General features: G+C 46.4%; 1 protein-coding gene across 1 annotated transcript in view; it reads left to right on the top strand.

Annotated features, from left to right (window-relative positions):
• Window positions 1-22,112, top strand: part of heatr5b (HEAT repeat containing 5B) — an 89,487-nt gene that overhangs the window by 65,473 nt on the left and 1,902 nt on the right. Inside the window, exons 27-35 of the mRNA XM_080191897.1 lie at window positions 1,165-1,344; window positions 3,269-3,503; window positions 6,529-6,777; window positions 8,033-8,160; window positions 11,203-11,350; window positions 12,584-12,856; window positions 18,300-18,524; window positions 19,430-19,581; window positions 21,029-21,242. Of these exons, the coding sequence (XP_080048023.1) occupies window positions 1,165-1,344; window positions 3,269-3,503; window positions 6,529-6,777; window positions 8,033-8,160; window positions 11,203-11,350; window positions 12,584-12,856; window positions 18,300-18,524; window positions 19,430-19,581; window positions 21,029-21,242 (1,804 nt within the window). The remainder of the gene's footprint in view (window positions 1-1,164; window positions 1,345-3,268; window positions 3,504-6,528; window positions 6,778-8,032; window positions 8,161-11,202; window positions 11,351-12,583; window positions 12,857-18,299; window positions 18,525-19,429; window positions 19,582-21,028; window positions 21,243-22,112) is intronic.

Here is a 22,112-nt window from a genome sequence, read left to right on the forward strand (position 1 = left end):
GTTCCCTCCTGAAACCCACTGAAGATTTTAGTCCTATTACCTGAGTGGATAATTTAACATACTCACCACTCCCCAATAAAACCAGCTCCGTTCTGATTTCTGATTTTAGTTTGTTTGTCACCATACATAGTTTTGTTCTCACATGGCTACTAGTCCCTCGCCATTAAGCAAGTATTTCCATTTGTCTTTCAATGATTCAAAGTGGGTGACCTCATACTTCTTTATACATTCACCATCCACCTGCAACGATTTGGCCCGTTCGGTCTGTAACTTCCAATTTAATTACAGTGTCTTCTATCAGTCCTCTGCAAACTTGGATACACAGCTCTATGTTCTTTCATCCAGGTTATTATCATGCAAGATGAAAAGCTAAGGCAGAACAGACGATACACGGGGAATACCGCTTGTCATATCCCTCCAATCTGTCCTCAGTTTGAAAATATCATGTCTTGTGCTTGAATTTTAAACATGGAGCAGAACTGTTACTACGATATGACCAAACCAAATAACAAAGACTTCTACTCTGTCTTCTCAACAAAGTCCCACAGTGTTCAAAGCTTATTCGTGACACAAATACATTAACATTGCAATTAAGTTACTGTGAAAATCCCCTAGTCGCCATACTCTGGTGCCTATTCCGGTACATGAGGGAAAATTTAGCACAGCAATGCAGCTAACTAGCACACCTTTCAGTCTGTGGGAGGGGACTGGAGCACCTGGAGCAAATCCATGCCCACATGGGAGAACACGCAGACTCTACACAGGCAATGACCCAAACTGGGAATTGAACCTGAGTCCTTGGCTCTGTGAGCCAACAACGCTAATCACTGTGGCACCATACTGCAGCATATATCCCTGCATTCCTCCAATTCTGACCTCGTGTACACCTCCAAGTTGAATTGCTCTGTTTTTTGCAGCCATGCCTGGGATCCATCCCTCAAATCTGCCACACCCCCTCTCCTCCTTTAAGATGACCCTTGAACTTACCGCCTTGAGGAAGTTTTTGGTCACTTGTCCTGTCTCCTTCTGGGGTTCGGTGTCACGTTCAGATTGATAACTCTCCCACGAGGATAGGTTGTTGCTGTTTTTGAAAGTTGGCTGGTGTGTTAAAATTCTTGTCTCTGCTTTTACATGAGTATTGATTATGGTTACTGCCTGTCGCAGGTTTGCAGCACCTGGATCGGAAGTGGGGTGGTTAGTGACCTGAATGATCTGCGCAGAGTTCACAATCTGTTGGTATCTTCTTTAGACAAAGTGCAATCTGGAAAGGGCTCCCTGAGCCAACTGTACAGTGAGAGTGCCACCACAATGGAGAAGCTGGCTGTGCTTAAAGCTTGGGCAGAGGTAAGCTCGCAATGGTTAGCCTCGTGCACGGATTAAATGTATAATTTAATTGCGCTGAACGGCGTGGTGGTACAGTGGTTAGCACTGCTGCCTCACAGTGCCAGGGACCTGGGTTAGATTCCCGGCTTGGGTCACTGCATGGAGTCTGCATGTTCTCCCCGTGTCTGCATGGGTTTCCTCCCACACTCCAGAAGACATGCTGATTAGTGCATTAGTCCTTAGTGTCCTGGAGTGCGTAAATTAGAGGGATTAGCTATTTCGGGTTACGAGGATAAGTCCTTGGTAGGATTATTAATGGTGCAGACTCGAAGGGCCGAATGGCCTCCTTTTACATTGTACAGTTTCTATGATATCTGTGAAAACAAACTCAACAAAATAAATGTAATTAAACTAAGTGTAAGCATGATTCCATTCTGACCCATAGTTTATTTTATTAGTGTCACAAGTAGGCTTACATTGAAACTGTAATGAAGTTACTGTGAAAATCTTCTCGTCGCCACACTCCAGTGCCTGTTCAGGTACACTGAAGGAGAATTTAGCATGGCCAATGCACCTAACAACATCTTTCAGACTGTGGGAGGAAATCGGAGCACCAGAGGAAAACCACACAGACGCAGGACGAACATGCAGACTCCGCACAGTGACCCAAGCCGGGAATCAAACCTAGGTCCCTGACCCTGTAAGGCAGCTGTGCTTGCCACTGTGCTGCTGTGCCAACCTCTCCTTCCCCATGCTGGGGACTCAGACCCACAGGTGCCAGCATCTCTGCAGTACCTCACTCATTTAGCATTGACAGTTGATTATATGACTGCTGGGTGTCTATCTGCCAAAGCAATCCTGCTCTGATTCGTTTTCCAGTGAGAGCCGTCAGTACTTAGCTAACAGGAGCCTGAGCGCTGGCTGATTTTAAGTGCCACACCCTGATATTAAAATTAATTGTCTGTTTGTGTTCATGTGGAGCAGAAATCGCCTGTTTAATTAACTGCAGCTTCTGTATTGAGCCTAATACATACTGGAATATTCCCTGCATTGACTGCTTAACTCATGCAGCGCTTGTTGTGTTCTTTCATTGTGACATTAATCCCTGCAATAATCAGATCCTTTGCTCTGGCAATCTGTCTCCCAGTGCAGTGACCAAATAGTTCATTGTTGAGAGTGTGTACAGTGGATTGCTTTGACAGCTGTTTATTAATAAACTCACATCTATTGTGTCCAGATCAATCATGTTACACAGTTTCTCATTATATGGTCATCTCATTATATGATCTTGTAATCTCAGTAAAATGTGGCATGTAGGTTAGTGACTTGAAGCAACATTGTTGTAGCCCTGTCTCTGTCCTGTGCTCCCTTTGAATGCAGCTGCTCAGGGGCATCGTAGAATCCTGCAAAGCAGAAGGAGGCCATTCAGCCCATCGAGTCTGCACTGACCACAGTCCCAGCCAGGCCGCATCCCCATAACTCCATGTATTTACCCTAGCTAGTCCCTCTGACACTGAGTCAATTTAGCATGGCCAATCCACCTGACCTGCACATCTTTGGACTGTGGGAGGAAACCAGAGCACCCGGAGGAAACCCATGCAAACGAGGAGAACGTGCATACTCCACACAGACGGTGACCCAAGCTGGAAATCAAACCCAGGTCCCTGGCACGGTGAGGCAGCAATGCTAACTACTGTGCCACCCTGATAATCTTGGGATTCTTCCTGTAAATCACCCTGACAAATAAGGTGTCCCATCACAATCCTCCCACTTTCAGATCTCTTTCCCAATCCTGTAACTAGGGTTAAGCTGGAGAATGATTTCCCACTTCTGTCTGCTGTATCCAAGCACTGGCACATCAAGCACAATTGAGCAAATGGATTTATGATCTGGGGAACACCATTCGCTTTTTATTTAACCCAATGCTTGTCTTTCATCCCTCCAGGTCTACATTGTAGCCATGAAAACCAAGAAGGAAGCAGAGAGCAAACCAGTCACATCTTTGAAGAATAAGGATGACGATAATGGTTTCAGTGCTGTTGACGAGCTCCCTCCAGACAGCTTGATTACGTTAGTTCAGCCGGAACTGCCTATCCTCAGCCGTCTCTGGCTTGCTGCACTGAAGGACTACGCCCTCTTAACTCTGCCAGCTGAATTTGCCAGCCAGTTGCCATCTGATGGTAAGAGATCCAGTGCTGTAGCTGAGCCCTGTCCTTGGTTGTATTGGGTCTTATATATTTTGTTAACACTTTACTTCAGATGCAGTTGTCAGTGTGCCACAATGTTTGACCTGAAGCCAGCCCAGAATCCATGCCAGCAAGTCCTGACAATATGTCCATGGACATACTTCTTCATAACCACCACCTCTATAACCATCTGAGACCTCTGTGCTTCTCTAATTCTGCTCTCTTCCACGTCCCTGATTTCATTTTTTTTGAATTTGGTTTATTATTGTCACCTGTATTGGTATTGTGTTTCTTGCGTGCTATGCTGTTAAAGCATACTGTTCATAGAGAAGGAAAGGAGAGAGTGCAGAATGTAATGTTACAGTCATAGCTAGGGTGTAGAGAAAGACCAACTAAGTGTGAGGTAGATATGTTCAACAGTCTGAAAGCAGCAAGGAAGAAGCTGTTCTTGAGTCGGTTGCTGTATGATTTAATGACATGTCTTTTTTCTGATGGAAGAAGGTGGAAGAGAGAATGTCCAGGGTGTATTGGCAAGTGTGCCTTCATCTGCTGAGGCTCTAAGCTCTTGAATTCTTATCCTCTTCCTCTACCTCTCCCCCTTGAAGATACTCAATAAAACCTATCTCTTTATCAGACAAGAACTGTCAGAAGCACCATGAGATTTTTTTTATTCTATCCTGCTTTATTCGTTCATGGGATGTGAGCGTCGCTGACACGATCCAGCATTCATTGCCCATCCCTAGTTCCCCTTGGAGGGCAGTTGAGAGTCAACCACATTGTAGTGGCTCTGGAGTCACTTGTAGGCCAGACCAGGTAAAGACGGCAGATTTCCTTCCCTAAAGGACATCAGTGAACCAGTATGTTTTTCCAACAATCAACAATGGTTTCTTGGTCATCAGTAGACTTTTAGTTTGATTTTTTTCATTGAATTCAAATTTCACCATCTGCCATGGTGGGATTTGAACCCGGGTCCCTTAGAGCATTACTCTGGATTACTACTTCGGTGACAATACCACTACACCAGCACCTCCCCTTCTGCTACATTAAAGGTGTTATATGACTGCAAGTTATCTGTTTTTCAAACCTAGGTTTTATTGGTTTCATTCGATATGTGCAATATACAGGGCTACAGTGTACTTTTATCCTCTTTCTGTCAGGTCCGGTTACTGCACAATGGCAGGTAGCCACATAGTGCTTTTTTTTTACAGTTTTGTTGAACTTTGTACCATTTTATTTTGGTATCAATGAAACCTTGTCAATCAAACAGCTTTCAGTTTTGTCATATAATCTGTTCACCAGCTAGGTCGCTCGGCAACCTCAGAAGTTTCCCTGAACTCGTTTAGGGGTATGTTATCAGCAACAGACTGGCTGCTTTCCCCATCTCAAGCCTGTAAACTCCTCTGACCAGTCATGCGACTTCCGAAATATATCCAGAATGTGGGTGGATATGATTTAACCATGATAAAATTCTGCTCATTGAGTCGGAAGAGAACCTGTGTTTCGCTCATTGAGTTATGGAGGATTATAGCATGGAAACAGGCCCTTTGGCCCAACAGGTCCATACCGCCCAGTTTTTACCACTAAGCTAGTCCCAATTGACTGCATTTGGCCCATCCCTCTATACCCATCTTACCCATGTATCTGTCTAAATGCTTTTTAAAATTGTACCCGCCTCTACTACTACCTCTGGCAGCTCCTTCCAGACACTCACCACCCTCTGAGTGAAAAATAATTGCCCCACTGGACCCTTCTGTATCTCTCCCCTTCCACCTTAAACCTATGCCCTCTAATTTTAGACTCTCCTACCTTTGGAAAAAGATACTGACTATCTAGCTGATCTATACTGCTCATTAGTTTATAGACTCCTCTAAATAAATGATGTTTGAGTTGAGAGTGAAGGATCATTTGCCTCGGACCTCTGTTGCTGTCCACAGGTACGTTTTTTCCCTCTGAGATAGGGAGCTGATGGAAGCCATAAGCCAGAGTTTATTCATGTGTTGTCCAATAGCTGGTGGCAAGGAAGAAGCACTCTATGAATTGCCACAAACTGTTGTCTGTATTGCACTGCCCGCCATGTTAACCTAGCGCTGCTGCCTCTCAGTGCTAGGGACCCAGCTTCGATTCCTGGCTTGGGTCACTGTCTATGCAGAGCCTGCACGTTCTCCCTGTGTCTGCGTGGGTTTCCTCCGGGTGCTCTGGTTTCCTTCCACAGTCCGAAAGGCATGCTGGTTAGGTACATCGGCCATGCTAAGTTCTCCCTCAGTGTACCCAAACAGGCACCGGAGTATGGCGACTAGGGGATTTTCACAGTAACTTCGTTGCAGTGTTAATGTAAGCCTACTTATCACATTAATAAATAAACTTTAAACTGAAAGACAGCATCCCAGCCTTGCCCCCCTGTCAGTTGAATGAAATTGCTACACTTGCCCATGATTAAACTTGCCAAAAATGCCTTTGCTTTCAGTTGCTTAGGCTGTGAACTCTGGAATTTCCTTCATAAACCTCTCTTTATCTCTTTAGGATGCTGCATAGAACTGACCTCTTCAGTCATGCATTTGATCCCACCTTGCATCTCTCTCTCTAGCTTGGTAGCAGATCTAGTTTCATTATACTCCTTGTGCAATGTTTTGTGTTGTTTTCCTAGGTGGAGGTGATGGCCTAGTGGGAGTATCGCTCAGAAACTCAGCTAATATTCTGAGGACCCGGGTTTGAATCCCGCCAAAGCTGATGCGGAATTTGAATTCAATAAAAAATATCTGGAATTAAGAATCTGCTGATGACCATGTCGATTGTCAGAAAATCGCATCTGGTTCACTGATGTCCTTTAGGGAAGGAAATCTGCCGTCCTTACCTGGTCTGGCCTACATGTGACTCCAGAGCCACTGCAATGTGGTTGGCTCTCAGCTGCCCTCGATGGGCAATAAATGCTGCCAGCCAGCGACGCCCATGTCACAGGATTGAATAAAAAGAAAGGCACTGTATGATTTATTCTGATATATTCTGATGCTCTTTGTTACAGGAGGTGCCTTCTATACTCCGGAAACCATCGACAGTGCGCGGCTACACTACCGCAATTCCTGGGCCCCAATCTTGCATGCAGTGGCGCTTTGGCTGAACAGCACAGGATTCACTATTGCGTACGAGACCACGGGAGTACCCGTCCAGAGTGGGCCCAAGATCCAAACGGGTACCTTTCCGGGTCAGACACCAGGAACTTCGAGCAAAACTCTGCAAGAGATCAACACAGACCGACTCCAACTTATTTTTGGTAAGCCGATGCATTCGGGATGGCACATAATTTCATGTCAAACCAAAATCTTTTCTGTATCGAGCCGTATTCTCGCTGAATGATGCAGCGCAGGAGGTCATTCAGCCCATTGTGCTTATGCCAGCCCTTTGATAATCCCACTCCCTCTCTACTTTGCCCGTCGCCCAAAACATTTTTCCCTTCGGTTATACATGAGGTTCTCTTTTGAAAGTTACTGTGATACTATAGAAGGCAAATGGTATGTTGGCCTTCATTGTGGGAGGTTTTGAGTACAGGAGCAGGGATGTATTGTTGCAATTATACAGGGCCTTGGTGAGGCCACACCTAAAGTACTGTGTGCAGTTTTGGCCTCCTTTATTGAGGAAGGATGTTCTTGCTCTCGAGGGAGTGCAGTGAAGGTTTACCAGGCTGATTCTGGGGATGGTGGGACTGATATAAGAGGAGAGATTGACCAAGTTAGGATTGTTTTCGCTGGAGTTCAGACGAATGAAGTGGGAATTTCATACAGACTTATAAAATTCTAACAGGACTAGATAGGGTAGATGCAGGGAGGATGTTCCCAATGGTGGGGTGTCCAGAACCAGGGTCACAGTCTGGATTCAGGGTAGATCATTTAGGACGGAGGAGACATTTCTTCACCCAGAGTGATGAGCCTGTGGAATTCATTACCACAGGAAATAGTTGATAAGAAAACATTGAATGTATTCGAGAGGCAGCTGGATATAGCACTTGGGGAAATGGGATCAAAGGTTATGGGGAGAAAACAGGATTAGGCTAATGAGTTGGATGATCTGTCATGATGGTGATGAATGGCAGATTAGGCTGAAAGGGCCAAACGGCCTCCTCCTGCTCCTATCTTGTATGTTTCTATGATTTGAACATGCTTTGAACACCTGTTCAAGCACTGTTTTTGGATCATCATAACTTAGCACTTAAAATAATTTTTCCTCATCTCCTCACCCTGCTTCTTCAGCCAGTTAATCTGAAACAATATACACCATCCTGCCAATAGAAAAACATTTCTACTGGCAAATGACTTCATTTTGAACACCTCAGTTAACTTTTATAACATTCTCTGCTCAGGGGAGAATAATCCCAGTTTCTCATGCCTCTGCATGTAAGTGAAGTTCCTCCTCCTTGGTACCATTCCAGTAAATTCTCTGCACACTTACCATGAATCAATCATCACGTTTTTCTTTTTGTACGTTTAAGGAGACTGAGGCCAAGAGTAAGGATTTGTCTCTTGTGTTTACAGGTATCAGCATTGAGTTCCTGTGCTCCCCTCGTCCTGAAAATCCTCTTGAGCATGTAACGTCCTGCCTGAAGGCTCTTCACACTTTGCTGGACTCCCCTTGTGCCAGAACCTACATTGCAGAAGATCAGGTATGGCGTGAATGTGGAACTTACTGTTGGTTCACCAAGTTGCCACTTGTGCCAGTTTTGTGTTGCCAATCTGAGCTCACTGGGACTTGGACTGAGACCAACAAGTTCATTGCACGCACAGCTCTTGCAGCTGCTGGGAAAAGATTTGTGCCTTATTGAACTGGTCTACCCAGGTCCTTCAGGTCAAAAACCTAAGTATCACCCAGCTAAGTATCCATCACCAGTGTGCCTGAAAGAGATGACACAATGGGCAAGCACAGTGGCACAGTGGTTAGCACTGCTGCATCACGGCGCCAGGGACCCAAGTTCAATTCCCAGCTTAGGTCACTGTCTGTGCGAAGTCTTCATGTTCTCCCCATGTCTGTGTGCATTTCCTCCCACGAAAGGCGTGCTGGTTAGGTGCACTGTCACGTTGAATTGACCCTTGATATACCGAACAGGCACCAGTGTGTGGCAACTAGGGGATTTTCACAGTAATGTCATCGCAGTGTTAATGTAAGCCAGCTTGTGACACTAATAAACATTGTGTGACCTTATAGACTGCATTGCTAATGTTTTGATACCATCTCTGTCCTAGTGAAGCAGCTTAGATCATCGTACAGCAACTGTGGGCAGTTTTGCACCTCCTTTAATGTAGTAAACATCCCATGACGCTTCACAGGCGCATGATCAAGCTAAATTTGATGTCAAACTAAGGGAGGAGATATTATCGCTGTTAACTGACTAAAAACCTGATCGGAGACGTTTTAAGGAGAATCCCAAAGGAGAAGGAAACAGCACTAGAGAAGTGAAGAGGTTTGCAAGGGTGGGGTTGAAGATCTTGGGGCTGAGGCAACAGGAGCACCAATGGTTAGGGCGAAGGAAGTGGGGGAATACACCACAGGCTCAGGCTGAAGGAACATGAGATTCCTTACAAGGTTGTAACCTGAAGGAGGTTAGAGAGAAAAAGTTCCTAACTACTCCAAACTCAGCACGTTAATGTTGGTGGAACAATGGTTAGCTTTTGTTAGGGGGCAGAAAAACATAAAATGAGTCAATCAGCAGAATAAGGTTATTAATATAACATCTAATTTCTCACCTGTGCTTCAGAGCAGTTCCAAAGCAATAAAAAAAAAGTTTTCTGCATCCATCCAGGACAAGATGCTTTGGGTGACAGAGGTACCTGAAAGGGTCCTGTTTTAGTCCTTACAGCAAGAGGAGAATGAGACAGTCATAACTTGATTCCTGCTTCAGTATCATGGTTTATTTATAAGTCACAAGTCGGCTTACGTTAACACTGCAATGAAGTTACTGTGAAAATCCGCTAGTTACACTCCGGCGCCTGTCCAGGTACACTGAGAGAGAACTTAGCACGGCCAAAGCACCTAACCGGCACGTCTTTCAGACTATGGGAGGAAACCAGAGCACCTGGAGGAAACCCATGCAGACATGGGGAGAACATGCAAACTCTGCACAGACAGTGAACCCAAGCTGGGAATTGAACCTGGGTCCTTGGCACTGTGAGGCAGCAATGCTAACCACCGTGCCGCCCCAGTATTCTTGTAGTTAGTCAAATCCAACCTATGTGAAAGTTATTTTACTATGTAAAACTTACTAATGATAAGGTTTACACAGACAACTGAAGTTGATAAGAGTGACAGGATTCCAGTTTGTTTTCTTCAATCTTACTCACTATGCAAAGAATTCAACAGATTGGGTTTTGATAGTATTGGAATTACTTGTAGAGCATCTTCAAATAAAACAATCAACCAATCCAATAATAATCATTAAGTATATTTACAAATAGAAAGGGAGACCCTTCAGTTCTATCGCATTTTCATGCTCTCAGCCTGTCCCAAAGACATTAGCCAGTATATTACTGTCAATGTATAGTCACTGTTAAAATGTGACAGTCAGTTTGGACACACCGTGAAACCATTGTCGGAAAAGCCCATCTGGTTCACTCATGTCCTTTAGGGAAGGAAATCTGCCGTCCTTACCTGGTCTGGCCTACACGTGACTCCAGAACCACAGCAATGTGGTTGACTCTCAGCTGCCCTCAGTGATGGGTAATAAATGCTGGCCAGCCAGTGACACCCACGTTCCCAGGGATGAATAAGAAAGAAGTGTTTTAGATGTTGATTGAGGATTAATTATTGGCCAGGATGCTGGGAGAACTCATCAGTTGATCTTCAATATAGTGCCGTTGGATCTTTTGAAGTTCAGCTAAGAAGGGAAGACTAGGCAAAAACAGAAAATGCTGGAAAATCTCAGCAGGTCTGACAGTGCCTGTGGGGTGAGAAGAGAGCCGACGTTTCAAGTCAGGATGACCCTTCATCAGAGCTCAATCACAATTCATTTGTTTCAGATTCCAACATCCGCAGTATTTTACATTTATCTCAAGACTAGGCCTTGATTTAATGTCTCATTCAAAAATCATTCCTTTCCACAGTGTAGCAGGCCGTCAGTACCACACTGCGAGTGTCAGACTGAATGTTGTGCTCAAGCTGTTGAGGTGGGTCTTGAACCTCCAACCTCTGACTTGGAAGTCGAAATGTTGCTCACTGAGTCGCAACTGACATCTGAACTATTCAGAAATAGGGTGACTTGGTAACCTTGGGGTGCCACGGGGTCACAGTGGTTGGCACCGCTGCCTCTCAGTGCCAGGGACCCAGGTTCAATTCCCAGCTTGAGTCAGTGCCTGTGCGGAGTCTGCACATTCTCCCCGTGTCTGTGTGCATTTCCTCCAGGTGCTCTGGTTTCCTCCCACAGTCCAAAGATGTGCAGGTTATGTGGATTGGCCATGTTAAACTGATCCAAGTGTCAAGGGGACTGGCTAGGATAAATATGTGGGGTTATAGGGATAGGGTCTGGGTGGGATTGTGGACGGTGCAGACACGATGGGCCGAATGATCTCCTGCTGCACTGTAGGGATTCTGTGGTTCCATCAACAATATGATAACAATGAGAGTCCAGCCAATTTCCTGATGGCTCTGAACCTGGAATCACATCCACCAGCTGTGGTTTTGTTCTAAACACAGTCTTCCTTTGATTGTCTTCCAGCTACTTGCCGTTGAGCTTTTTAATGTGTTACATCGCCTTTTGCTAACATGTGGACCTCCCTCTGTTCAACGACAAGTGACTATGGTCGTGCAGCAGACCATCCGTGCAGCCCAGGATCATCTGCAAGGACTGGTGAAGAAGGGCTGTGGTAAGACGGACAGGGAACACGCTTATTTCTCCCCCTGTCTGTGTGGGTTTCCTCTGGGTGCTCCGGTTTACTCCCATCTCCAAAGATGTGTGGGTTAGGTGGATTGGCCATGGTAAATTGACCTTTACGGGCACTAGCAGGGTAAATATGTGAGGTTACGGGTATAGGGCCTGGATGGAATTGCGGTTGGGTACAGACTCGATGGGCCGAATGGCCACTTTTTGCACTGTAGGGATTTTATGATTCTGTCATTTACCCAGTAAAAAAGGTGTTGCAGTCTGACCTGCAGATGTTGAAGGATCAGTGTTATGAATACAGCTCTAGGTGTGACAGGAGTGTGGCCCAGGGATTGGGACACTTGCATCCTGCACCAGTTTCTGATGTGTGCTTCCATAGGTTAAGTCTATATCTGGAGCTTAGCTTGGTAATATAGGTTTTGCCAAGTTTCATACTCAGAATGAGACGAGACAAGGCAGACAGCCCTGAACCCTTTGGTGTCTTTTGCTTGCAGGCAAATTTGAACAGAATCAAATTGCCCATTCCTGATACTTCATAAAATACGATTTCACTCCCAAAATTTGTTAACAGTAAATAGGAACATGGATTAGCCACCACTGCCCCACAGCACCAGGGACCCGGGTTCGATTCCGGCCTCGGGTCACTGTGTGGAGTTTACACTTTCTCCCCGTGTCTGTATGGGTTTCCTCCAGGTGCTCCAGTTTCCTCCCACAGTCCAAAGATGTGCGGGTTAGATTGATTGGCCATGCTAAATTGCCCCTTAGTGACAGGGGATTAGAAGAGTAAATATATAGGGTTATCGGAATAGGCCCTGGGTGGGATTGTGGTTGGTACAGAGTCAATGGACAGAATGGTCTCCTCCTGCACCGTAGGGATTCTGTGATTCCGTGAACCCTTGAGCTCACTCAATAAAATTGATTTTCTACCTGAACTCCACTTTCCCCCTCCCCATTCATTCCCCACAGGCTCCAAAACTCTCTTAGTCTTGAATATTTTCATGTTTCAAAGATTCACCACTCCCTTTGAGTAAGAACATCCTGTTAAACTCAGTTCTAAATGGCTAAATCCTGAGAATATGACCTTTGGTTCTGGACTCTCGAAGCAGGCAAACAAAAAGCTCCCACGTCTACCCAGCCAAACCCTCATCACTCTTTCTACTTTCTTGTTAAATATTGTATTTTTGATTTGTCTGAGGTGAATGTGGTTGTCTTCCAGATGGCAAAAGTGTGTCCGAGGAGGAGCTGCTGACTACGTTAGGGGAAGGAGGGAAAACCGGTGGCCTGATTCCTGGCAAATCCGTCGTTTTTGCAGCTTTGGAGCTGCTCATGTTTATCCTGGTACGGCATCTCCCGCAGCTAAATCCTAAAGTGACAGACTCTCCGAGTCATGTTATCAGCAAGACGCAGCCATTAGCAGAAGAAAGTGCCCAGCTTGTAGCCGTCAGTGTTTCTATCCTTGCTGACTTACCGTCACTTTGTTCTCCAGCAGGTAAGAGCAGCTTATAAAATAAGTACTGTTTAATACGCATTGTGATCCTGCAATGGCTTGGTGAATGAATTTAATCTGCAGATCGTTATGTCTCACTGATTCCCACTAACCTGTTAATAATAATTGTTCTTAAATGTAATTTAGTAAAGTTAGTTTAATTTAGATTTGATTTGATTTATTATTGTCATATGTATTACGGTGAAAGATATTGTTTCTTGCGCGCTATACATACCGTTCATAGAGAAGGAAAGGAGTGCAGAACGTAGAGCTAGGGTGTAGAGAAAGATCAACTTTATGCAAGGTAGGGCATTCAAAAGTCTGATGGCAGCAGGGAAGAAGCTGTTCTTGAGTCGGTTGGTATGTGACCTCAAACTTTTGTATCCTTTTCCCAAAAGAAGAGGTGGAAGAGAGAATATCTGCGGACTGTGGGATCCTTGATTATGCTAGCTGCTTTGCTGAGGGAGTGGGAAGTATAGACAGAGTCAATGGATGGGAGGCTGGTTTGCTTCATGGACGGGACTAATTTAGTTAAGAATGCGTAAAATTCCATTGCAGCTCTAACGCGGCAACAACCTGATCTCCAGCTGGCCCTGATTTGTGTTTATGCCCCGCAGAGTGGCATAGTGGTTTGCACTGCTGCCTCATAGCACCAGGGACTCGGGTTTGATTCCCAACTTGGGGAGTCTGCACATTCTCCCCATGTCTGTGTGGGTTTTCTCCAGGTGCTCCGGTTTTCTCGCACAGTCTGAAAGACGTGTTGATTTGGTGCATTAGCCGTGCTAAATTCTACCTCAGTGTACCCAAACAGGCACGAGTGTGGCAACTAGGGGATTTTCACAGGAACTTCATTGTGGTGTTAATGTAAGCCTACTTGTGACACTAATAAATAAACTTAAGAAAACCGAAGACCTCAGTTGACCCCTCAGCCTTCCCATTTCTCTTGGGAGAAACTCCCAGCCTATTCTATAATCCTGATAGATCTAACCCCTCAGTTCTGCTATCAAATGCGTACATCAATTTTGCGCCTCTATCTCCTTTCTAATAAACTGCAGAGCAGAACTGTGCAGCAGAGTGCTGCAGTGCCCCAAAGAACAAGTGTTTCATACGGAGCAACTATGCCTTGTGGTAGTGAGTTCCACAAAGGACTATGCTCTTTGCTCATTCATGAATCCATCAGGTTATAAAGCAGTGGATGTTTATGGTTTGTAGCACAGAGTTACACAAGGCTGACTCAAGGTTTTGGAATGCAGCACGCTGAGTCGAGTTGTTTGCTGAAGCAGGGATCACGAGATTGAACCTATCTGGTTGGCACGTAAGATGAGGAAGGGAAATGCGAACTGTGTTCTCAGGTTTCTTCCTCAAACTGCACAGCAAAACATCGTCACCAGTGACTGAAAGAATGGAGGGATGAAGTGTAAAGAAAGAGTACCTGCATCTACAACATGCCTTTTGTGATCTCAAGTTGTCTCAAAGCATTGCAGAAGTGTAATTGTAATGTAGGAAACACAGCAGCCAATTTACCAGCAGTGAGTGAGTTCCCACAAACAGCAATAAAAAATTAATTTCTTTATTGATCTGATAGGATAAATATTGACCAGGAAACCATGGAGAGCAACACATCCTTCCTCATATCCTTGGGATCTTTTGCGTTCACCTGAGGTGAACGATGAGTGGCACAGTGGTTAGCATTGCTGTCTCACCACACCAGGGACCCGGGTTCAATTCCTGGCTTGGATCACTGTCTGTGCGGAGTCTGCACATTGTCCCTGTGTCTGTGTGGTTTCTCCTAAGTCCGAAAGACGTGGTGGTTAGGTGCATTGGCCATGTTAAATCCTCTGTGTACCAGAACAGGCGCCTGAGTGTGGTGACTGGGGGATTTTCACAGTAACTTCATCGCAGTGTTAATGTAAACCTACTTGTGACACTAAAAACTAAACATTAAAGCTAAGCTTTAAACTGAATGCAAAATATCCCATGGCATGACATGAGAAAGAACGGTCGCTCTCCTTGATTTCCCAGTGGTCTCAGTTTAACGTCTCAGCTGAAACAAGGAGGTGGTGGCTTAGTGGTATTGTCACTGGACTAGTAATTTCAGGGTAACGTTGTGGGGACCCAGGTTCAAATCTCACCACGGCAGATGATAGAAACTGAATACAATCAATAAGGGTTTGGAATTAAAAGTCTAATGACCATGGAACCATTGTCAATAAAACCCATCTGATTTACTGCTGTGATCTACATGTGACTCCAGATCTATGGTTAAATTCCCCCTTGAACCACTCAATTCTATCAAACTGCGAGAAAGACAGCGAAGACAGAAACTGGGCAGACTATCTGGTATCGATCTAAGCACCAGAATAGAATCCCTATAGTGCAGAAGGAGGCCATTTGGCCCATCGAGTCTGCACCGACCACGATCCCACCCAAGTCCTATTCCCTCAACCGCACATATTTATTCCACTAACCCCTTGACACTAAGGGTCAATTTAGAATGGCCAATCAACCTAACCCGCACATCTTTGCACTGTGGGAAGAAACCGGAGCACCTGGAGGAAACCCACAAAGACATGGGGAGAATGTGCAGGTTCCGCAGAGACAACCCGAGGCCGGAATTGAACCCAGCTCCCTGGCGCTGTGTGACAGCAGTGCTAACCACTGTGCCACTGAATGACAATGGCAAACGCAGCCCTGTCGATCCTACCTACCAATATCTGTGAGCTTGTACCAAAACTGAGAGAGCTGTCTCAGACTAATCAAGCAACAGCCTGACATAGTCATTCTCGCAGAATCACCACCACCATCCCTGGTAGAGGTAGCGGGTGCACAGTGATATATTGTCAGGAGACACACCAACATTAACTCCAGTCCCCATGAAGCCCAGGGCATCACCAGGACAATTACCACATACCTCCCCTCTTCAGCTGATCAATCAGTACTTTTCCATTGAAGCACCAAGGATGGCAAGAGGGCAGAAAGTACTCTGGGTGGGGAAGTTCACTGTCCATCACCAAGAGTGGCTTGGTAGTACCAAGACTGAACTGGCCAGGTCTTGAAGGAGTGCAGCCGGTGGTGAGGGAAGCAACAAGAGGGGAAAACACACTTGACCTCATCCTCGCCAACCTGCCTGTGGCAGACGTATCAGTTCATGACAATAATGGGTAAGATTGAACACCACATAGTTACATTAAAGAATAATCTCAACCGTGTTGTGTGGCGCGATCACTGTGCTAAATGGAATAGATTTCAAACAGATCGAGCAACTCGAGGCTGGGCATCCATGAGGCAGAAACGGAAAATGCTGGAGGAGGAGGTTCCACACACATCCCCATCCTCAGTGATGGAGGAGCCCAGCATTTCAGAGCAAAAAAATTGAGGTGGCACAGTGGTTACCGCTGCTGCCTCACAGCTCCAGGGACCCGGGTTCGATTCCCGGCTTGGGTCACTGTCTGTGCAGAGTCTGCACATTCTCCCCGTGTCTGCGTGGGTTTCTTCTGGGTGCTCTGGTTGCCTCTCACGGTCCGAAAGATGTGCTGGTTAGGTGCATTGACCCGAACAGGCGCCGGAGTGTGGCGACTAGGGGAATTTCACAGTAACTTTATTGCAGTGTTAATGTAACCCTTAAATAAATAAAAGGCTGAAATGTTTGCAGCAATCTTCCGTTAGAAGTGCTGAGTGGATGATCCATCTCGACCTCCCCCAGTGATCTCCAACATCATAGATGTCACTCTTCAGCCAATTTGACTCTCTGAACTACCGCTATCAACTTCTGTAGGGGGGTGGCCATTTACCTGAAGCTGGACTGGACTAGCCATATAAATACTGTTGTTACAAGAGCAGGTCAGAGTCTGGAAATCCTGCGGTGAGTCACTCACCCCCTGACTTCTCAAAGCCTGTCCACTATCTCCAAGGCACGAGTCAGGAATGTGATGGAATACTCCCCATTTTCCTGGATGGATGCAGCTCCAACAACACTCAAGAAGCTTGACACCATCCAGGACAAAGCAGCCTGCTTGATTGGCACCACATCTACAAACATCCACTCCCTCCACCACTGTTGTTCAGTGGCAGTAGTGCGTATTATCAACAAGATGCACTGCAGCAACTCACTCCTTAGACAGCACTTCTCAAACCCATGACAGCTTCCATCTAAAAGGACAAAGGCAGCAGGCACAAAGCACCACCACCACCTGCAAGCTCCCTTCCAAGTCACTCACTCCTGATTTGGAAATATATCGCCATTCCTTCGCAGTCACTGGGTCAAAAATCCTGGAACTTCTTCCCTAACAGCACTGTGGGTGTACCTACATCGCACGGAATGCAGCAGTTCAAGAAGCCAGCTCACCACCACCACCTTCTCAAGGACAATTAGTGATGGACAATAAATGTTGATCTAACCAGCAATATCCACATGACAAGAATGAAGTTTTTAAAAAACAGCACCTCTAACAATGTGGCACTCCCTCAATACTGCACCGGAGTGTCAGGTTAAGATTTTGTGCTTAAGACTCTGGAGTGGGGCATGAAACTACAATCCTCTGACTGACAGGTGGATTGTGCTAGACAATGAGCCAAAGTGACTCTAAAATATGGCAAAACTGAGTGGTCAATTAATCAAATCTTCCAAAGGTGATAGTTCTGTGTTGATATCTTGTTAGATTGGCTTACTATGATATGAAATTCTCCCAGGCGTTTCCTTTTAAGAATGGGGTTAATGTGAGGGCTTTCTACCTTTTTAATCATTTAAATTGTAGAACAATTTCAGCAGCACATCTTCAAACTGAGGGCAGTACTTGTTAGTGTTCTCCACTTGATTCAAGTTCCTCACTTATTAATGCGTGGTATACAAATGTGGATGTCCACTCATATTTTTTATTAACTTTTGCTGCCTCAGTCTAATTTTACTCCAGAGTATGATATTTTTTAAATCTTCCCGTGTGCACAAATGTTTCCAACACACAGAAGAAAGCCATTCAGACTGCAGTTTCCGCATTGCTGCAAGCTCTCCCACTGGACCTGTGTACCTTTATCCCCTTTACCTGCTCCTCCCTGTTATCTCATTACAGAATCATACAATGTAGAAGGAGGCCATTTGGCCCATTGAGTCTGCATTGACCACAATCCCACCCAGGCCCTATCTGTGTAACCCCATGCATTTACCATAGCTAATCCACCTGACACTAAGGGGCAATTTAGCATGGTCAATCCACCTAACACGCGCATGTTTGGACTGTGGGAGGAAACTGGAGCACCAGGAGAAAACCCACACAGACGCGGGGAGAATATGCAGAGTCTGCACAGACAGTGACCCGAGTTATATTTTTCTTTCAGTTCAGATCTCTGTAGAAAATGTGACAGTGTCTGCTTCGACCACTTGTGGTAAAATATCCAATTTTCTTCAGAGTGTCTACCTGCTGATGGCTTGCATTTGGTTCACTTTTCACAGGAAGCATGACTGTACTACCCACAATCCTTTATCTGATCACTGCTGTGCTGAGGGAGACAGCAGTGAAGGTGGCTGATAACCACTTGTCACTGCCAGTCAGTGCTGCACTGCAGGGAATCAAAACTATCATCACATCTCCGCTCGCCAAATCAGATCCCATCCAGAAACCGTGGAAAGATCTTATCTGCAGCTCTCTGGCTTCCATCTTGGAGTATTCCAAACCAGGTAAGGCACACAAAGTGTAGCCTAATAAAAGATGTTAATCTTATCCCGCTCGTTGGCCTGCTAGTGTTGTTTGAAAACTGTGGCTGTCCTTCGTCGCGCACTGTGACCAGCGAAAGGGGACTGCTTTTTGCAGTGGATAACCCCACATTCGAGGCCACTCACTTTCTCCAGCAGCCACTCCTTCGCAGTCGCTGGGTCCCCTTGCGCCCAGCCAGAGGGTGAGACATGGGGTCAGCAGCATTTCCCATACAGGGAATAGTGTGTCAGCAGCCCAGGCACGGGAATCCAAGGGGATTAGCCTTCCTGGCTGATGATGGATGTCAAGCCACGTTAAGATGATGCAAGGGATTTTGAGATTGATGGTGAGGGATGAGGGGGAGACACTGGGGTTGGGATTGGGGGTGAGGGGGGGTGGTTGGGATTGGGGATAAGGGGGGAGACTGGGATTGGGGGTGACGGGGGGGGAGACTGGGATCGGGATTTGGGGTGACGGGGAGACTGGGATCGGGATTTGGGGTGACGGGGGGAGACTGGGATCAGGACTGGGGGTGATGGGGGGAGACTGGGATCAGGACTGGGGGTGACGGGGGAGACTGGGATCGGGATTGGGGTGACGGGAGACTGGGATCGGGATTGGGGGTGACGGGGGGAGACTGGGATCGGGATTGGGGGTGACGGGGGGAGACTGGGATCAGGACTGGGGGTGACGGGGGGGGAGACTGGGATCGGGACTGGGGGTGACGGGGGGAGACTGGGATCGGGACTGGGGGTGAGGGGGGGAGACAGATTGGGAAGTGGCTTTCCAGTCTCTTGTCCTGGGGTTTTAGTGTGAATGTGAGTTGGGGGGCCATGTCCTGAGCTCATTGTGTAATGCCCCGCTCTGCCCCTCTCTCTCCCTCTCGTAGATGAATCAAAGCCCAGTATGGATGAAGTCAGCATGCTCACAGCCATTACCCTCTTCCTGCTGTCTGCCAGTAACGAGATTGTCGGGATCTCCTCTCTCCAGAACTGCTGCATCGAGAGATTCGGAAGTGCTTTAAATTCCAGAGACCCCTGGGTAAGAGGATTGTGTTTAAATCCCAGCACTGAGTGAACAAAATGGAAGCTGACATTCGTCTCTGCCTGGGAAAAGTAATCCTTGGATTGGGCATACTTGTGAGGATCTCCGCTTATATTTTTTATTAACTTTTAGTCTCATTTTACTCCAAAGAATATTCCCATGGGGATAGATCCTCTTCCCTCTAACTCCGTGGTCCCCTCCCTCCCTCGCCTGGCTGCAACCATCTTTGTCCTGACTTGATTCTCTGACTCAGCACAGTTGCAGTTTCCTGATGTACACTGATGCTGCCTAACTACACCTGCTGTCCCCTAACTGTGCTCCTGTGACAATACCGTGGTTAGCACTGCTGCCTTACAGTGCCAGGGACCTGGGTTCGATTCCCGGCTTGGGTCACTGTCTGTGCAGCGTTTGCACGCTCTCCCCGTGTCTGCGTGGGTTTCCTCCGGGTGCTCTAGTTTCCTCCCACAGTCCGAAAGACGTGCAGATTAGGTGAATTGGCTGTGCTAAATTCACCCTCAGTGTACCCGAACAGGTGCCAGAGTGTGGCAATTACTTTTTCACAGTAACTTCATTGCAGTGTTAATATAAGTCTATTCCTGACACTAATAAGTAAACTTTAAACTTCCCTCTGTTCTGGGACATCACTTGACTGTCGGACCCACTAGCCCAATGTCCTGTCACGGACAGCAAAAACCTGTTGTTCCTGACCCCCAAATCCGTGTCATCCAGTTCTCTTCCACTCACACCCAATCCTTGTCTTTGCTGCCTCGTTTGGGCTGAAACAACTCAGAGCCAGCCTCCCCCCCCCCGCCCCCACTATCACCACCACCACCACCAACCCCCCACACCCACCCTGGGGCTACGCCCTCCCCTCCAGCCTCATGTGGGATAATGACATTTTCAGCCAATATTTCCTAAGCAGCCTGTTAATAAATTTTGTGGAACTTCTCGGATAATCTCCTTGTGGTAACGGGACCTATGGGGTGGGGAACGATGGAAGAAGTGTAGTTCCAGGCTGTTCAACTTCAGTCAATCGGGCAAGGTATTATTCGCTACGACAAATACCTCACCCATCTCTTACATCACTGCTAGTAACAGAAGGAGGCTATTCAGCCTCTCGAACCTGCTGTGAATTTCCACTTGTCCTTGGTGTGAAAATGCTTTTACACCTAAACTGCAGAGTTCTCATTAAAGATTACGCCCTTTTGTTTTCGATTCTCCCACCAGAGGTAAAACTTCATGTGCATGCATCTCCTTCCGGTGCCCAGGCCAGGTCAGCAGCCTGAAACATTAACTCTGTTCCCCGCTCCCCAGATCCTGTCTGACCTGCTGAGTGTTATTTTGGTTCTGTTATTAATACATATATAATGCAGATTTGATGTGTATGTCGCTGCTGAAAGCCCCAATGTGTGGCACAAAATTAAGAGCCATTTGTCCTTTGTAGGTTCAAGCGAAATGTTACCAGCTTCTGCTCTCAGTCTTCCAGCAGTCGAACCGAGCCCTCTCCTACCCCTACATTCACGCCTTGGCTCCGCTGGTGGTGGAGAAACTAAAAGCAGCGGGGAGTCAGAAACCGACCAACAGCACTGAGCTTCAAGCAATACAGGAAGGAATCAAAGTCCTCGAGACACTCGTGAACCTTGCAGAAGAGCAAAACAGTAAGTGGATCCCTCCTGTTCGGTGCCTCTGTGTGATCTGTCTGTCAGACCGGAAGAACATGGCACTCAGCATTCTGCAATACAGATAATGCCCAACGTAAAATGTTGTGAAGGGAGATCATTAACTTCTGTAGGTAACGGTGTCATGTAATGTGCCCAGACCTTCAATCCAAAACATCTCTGTCATTACTCCTCCACTCCCTTGAATATCCCCAAATATCCTCTTGACTTTGATGAGACTATAATTCATAGGAGCAGAATTAGGCCAGTCGGCCTATCGAATGTGCTGCACCATTCAATCCTGGCTGATATTTTTCTCATCCCTATTCTCCTGTCTTTTCCCCATAACCCCTGACCCCCTTATTAGTCAAGAACCTATCTATCGCTGTCTTAAAGACATTCATTGACCTGGCCTCCACAGCCCTCTGTGGCAAAGAATGCCACAGATTCACCACCCTCTGGCTGAAGAAATGCCATCTCATCTCTGTTTTAAAGGATTGGCCCTTTAGCCTGAGATTGTAACCTCTGGTTCTAGTTTTTCCTACTAATGGAAACATCCGCTCCACGTCCACTCTATCCAGCAGTTTCATGTAAGTTTCAATAAGGTCCCCCTCGTCCTTGTAAACTCCAACAAGTACAGATCCAGAGTCCTAAACCGTTCCTCATACGACAAGCTCTTCATTCCAGGGATCATTCTTGTGAACCTCCTCCCCTTTCCAAGGCCAGCACATCCTTCCTTAGATACAGGGCCCAAAACTGCTCACAATACTCCAAATAGGGTCTGACCAGAGCCTTATACAGCCCTGCTCTTGTATTCCAGCCCTCTCAAAATGAATACTAACATTGCATTTGCCTTCCTAACTGCCGACT

This window comes from Carcharhinus amblyrhynchos, chromosome 7 (assembly GCF_965287045.1).
Source record: "Carcharhinus amblyrhynchos chromosome 7, sCarAmb.v2.hapA, whole genome shotgun sequence".
Taxonomy (NCBI): domain Eukaryota; kingdom Metazoa; phylum Chordata; class Chondrichthyes; order Carcharhiniformes; family Carcharhinidae; genus Carcharhinus; species Carcharhinus amblyrhynchos.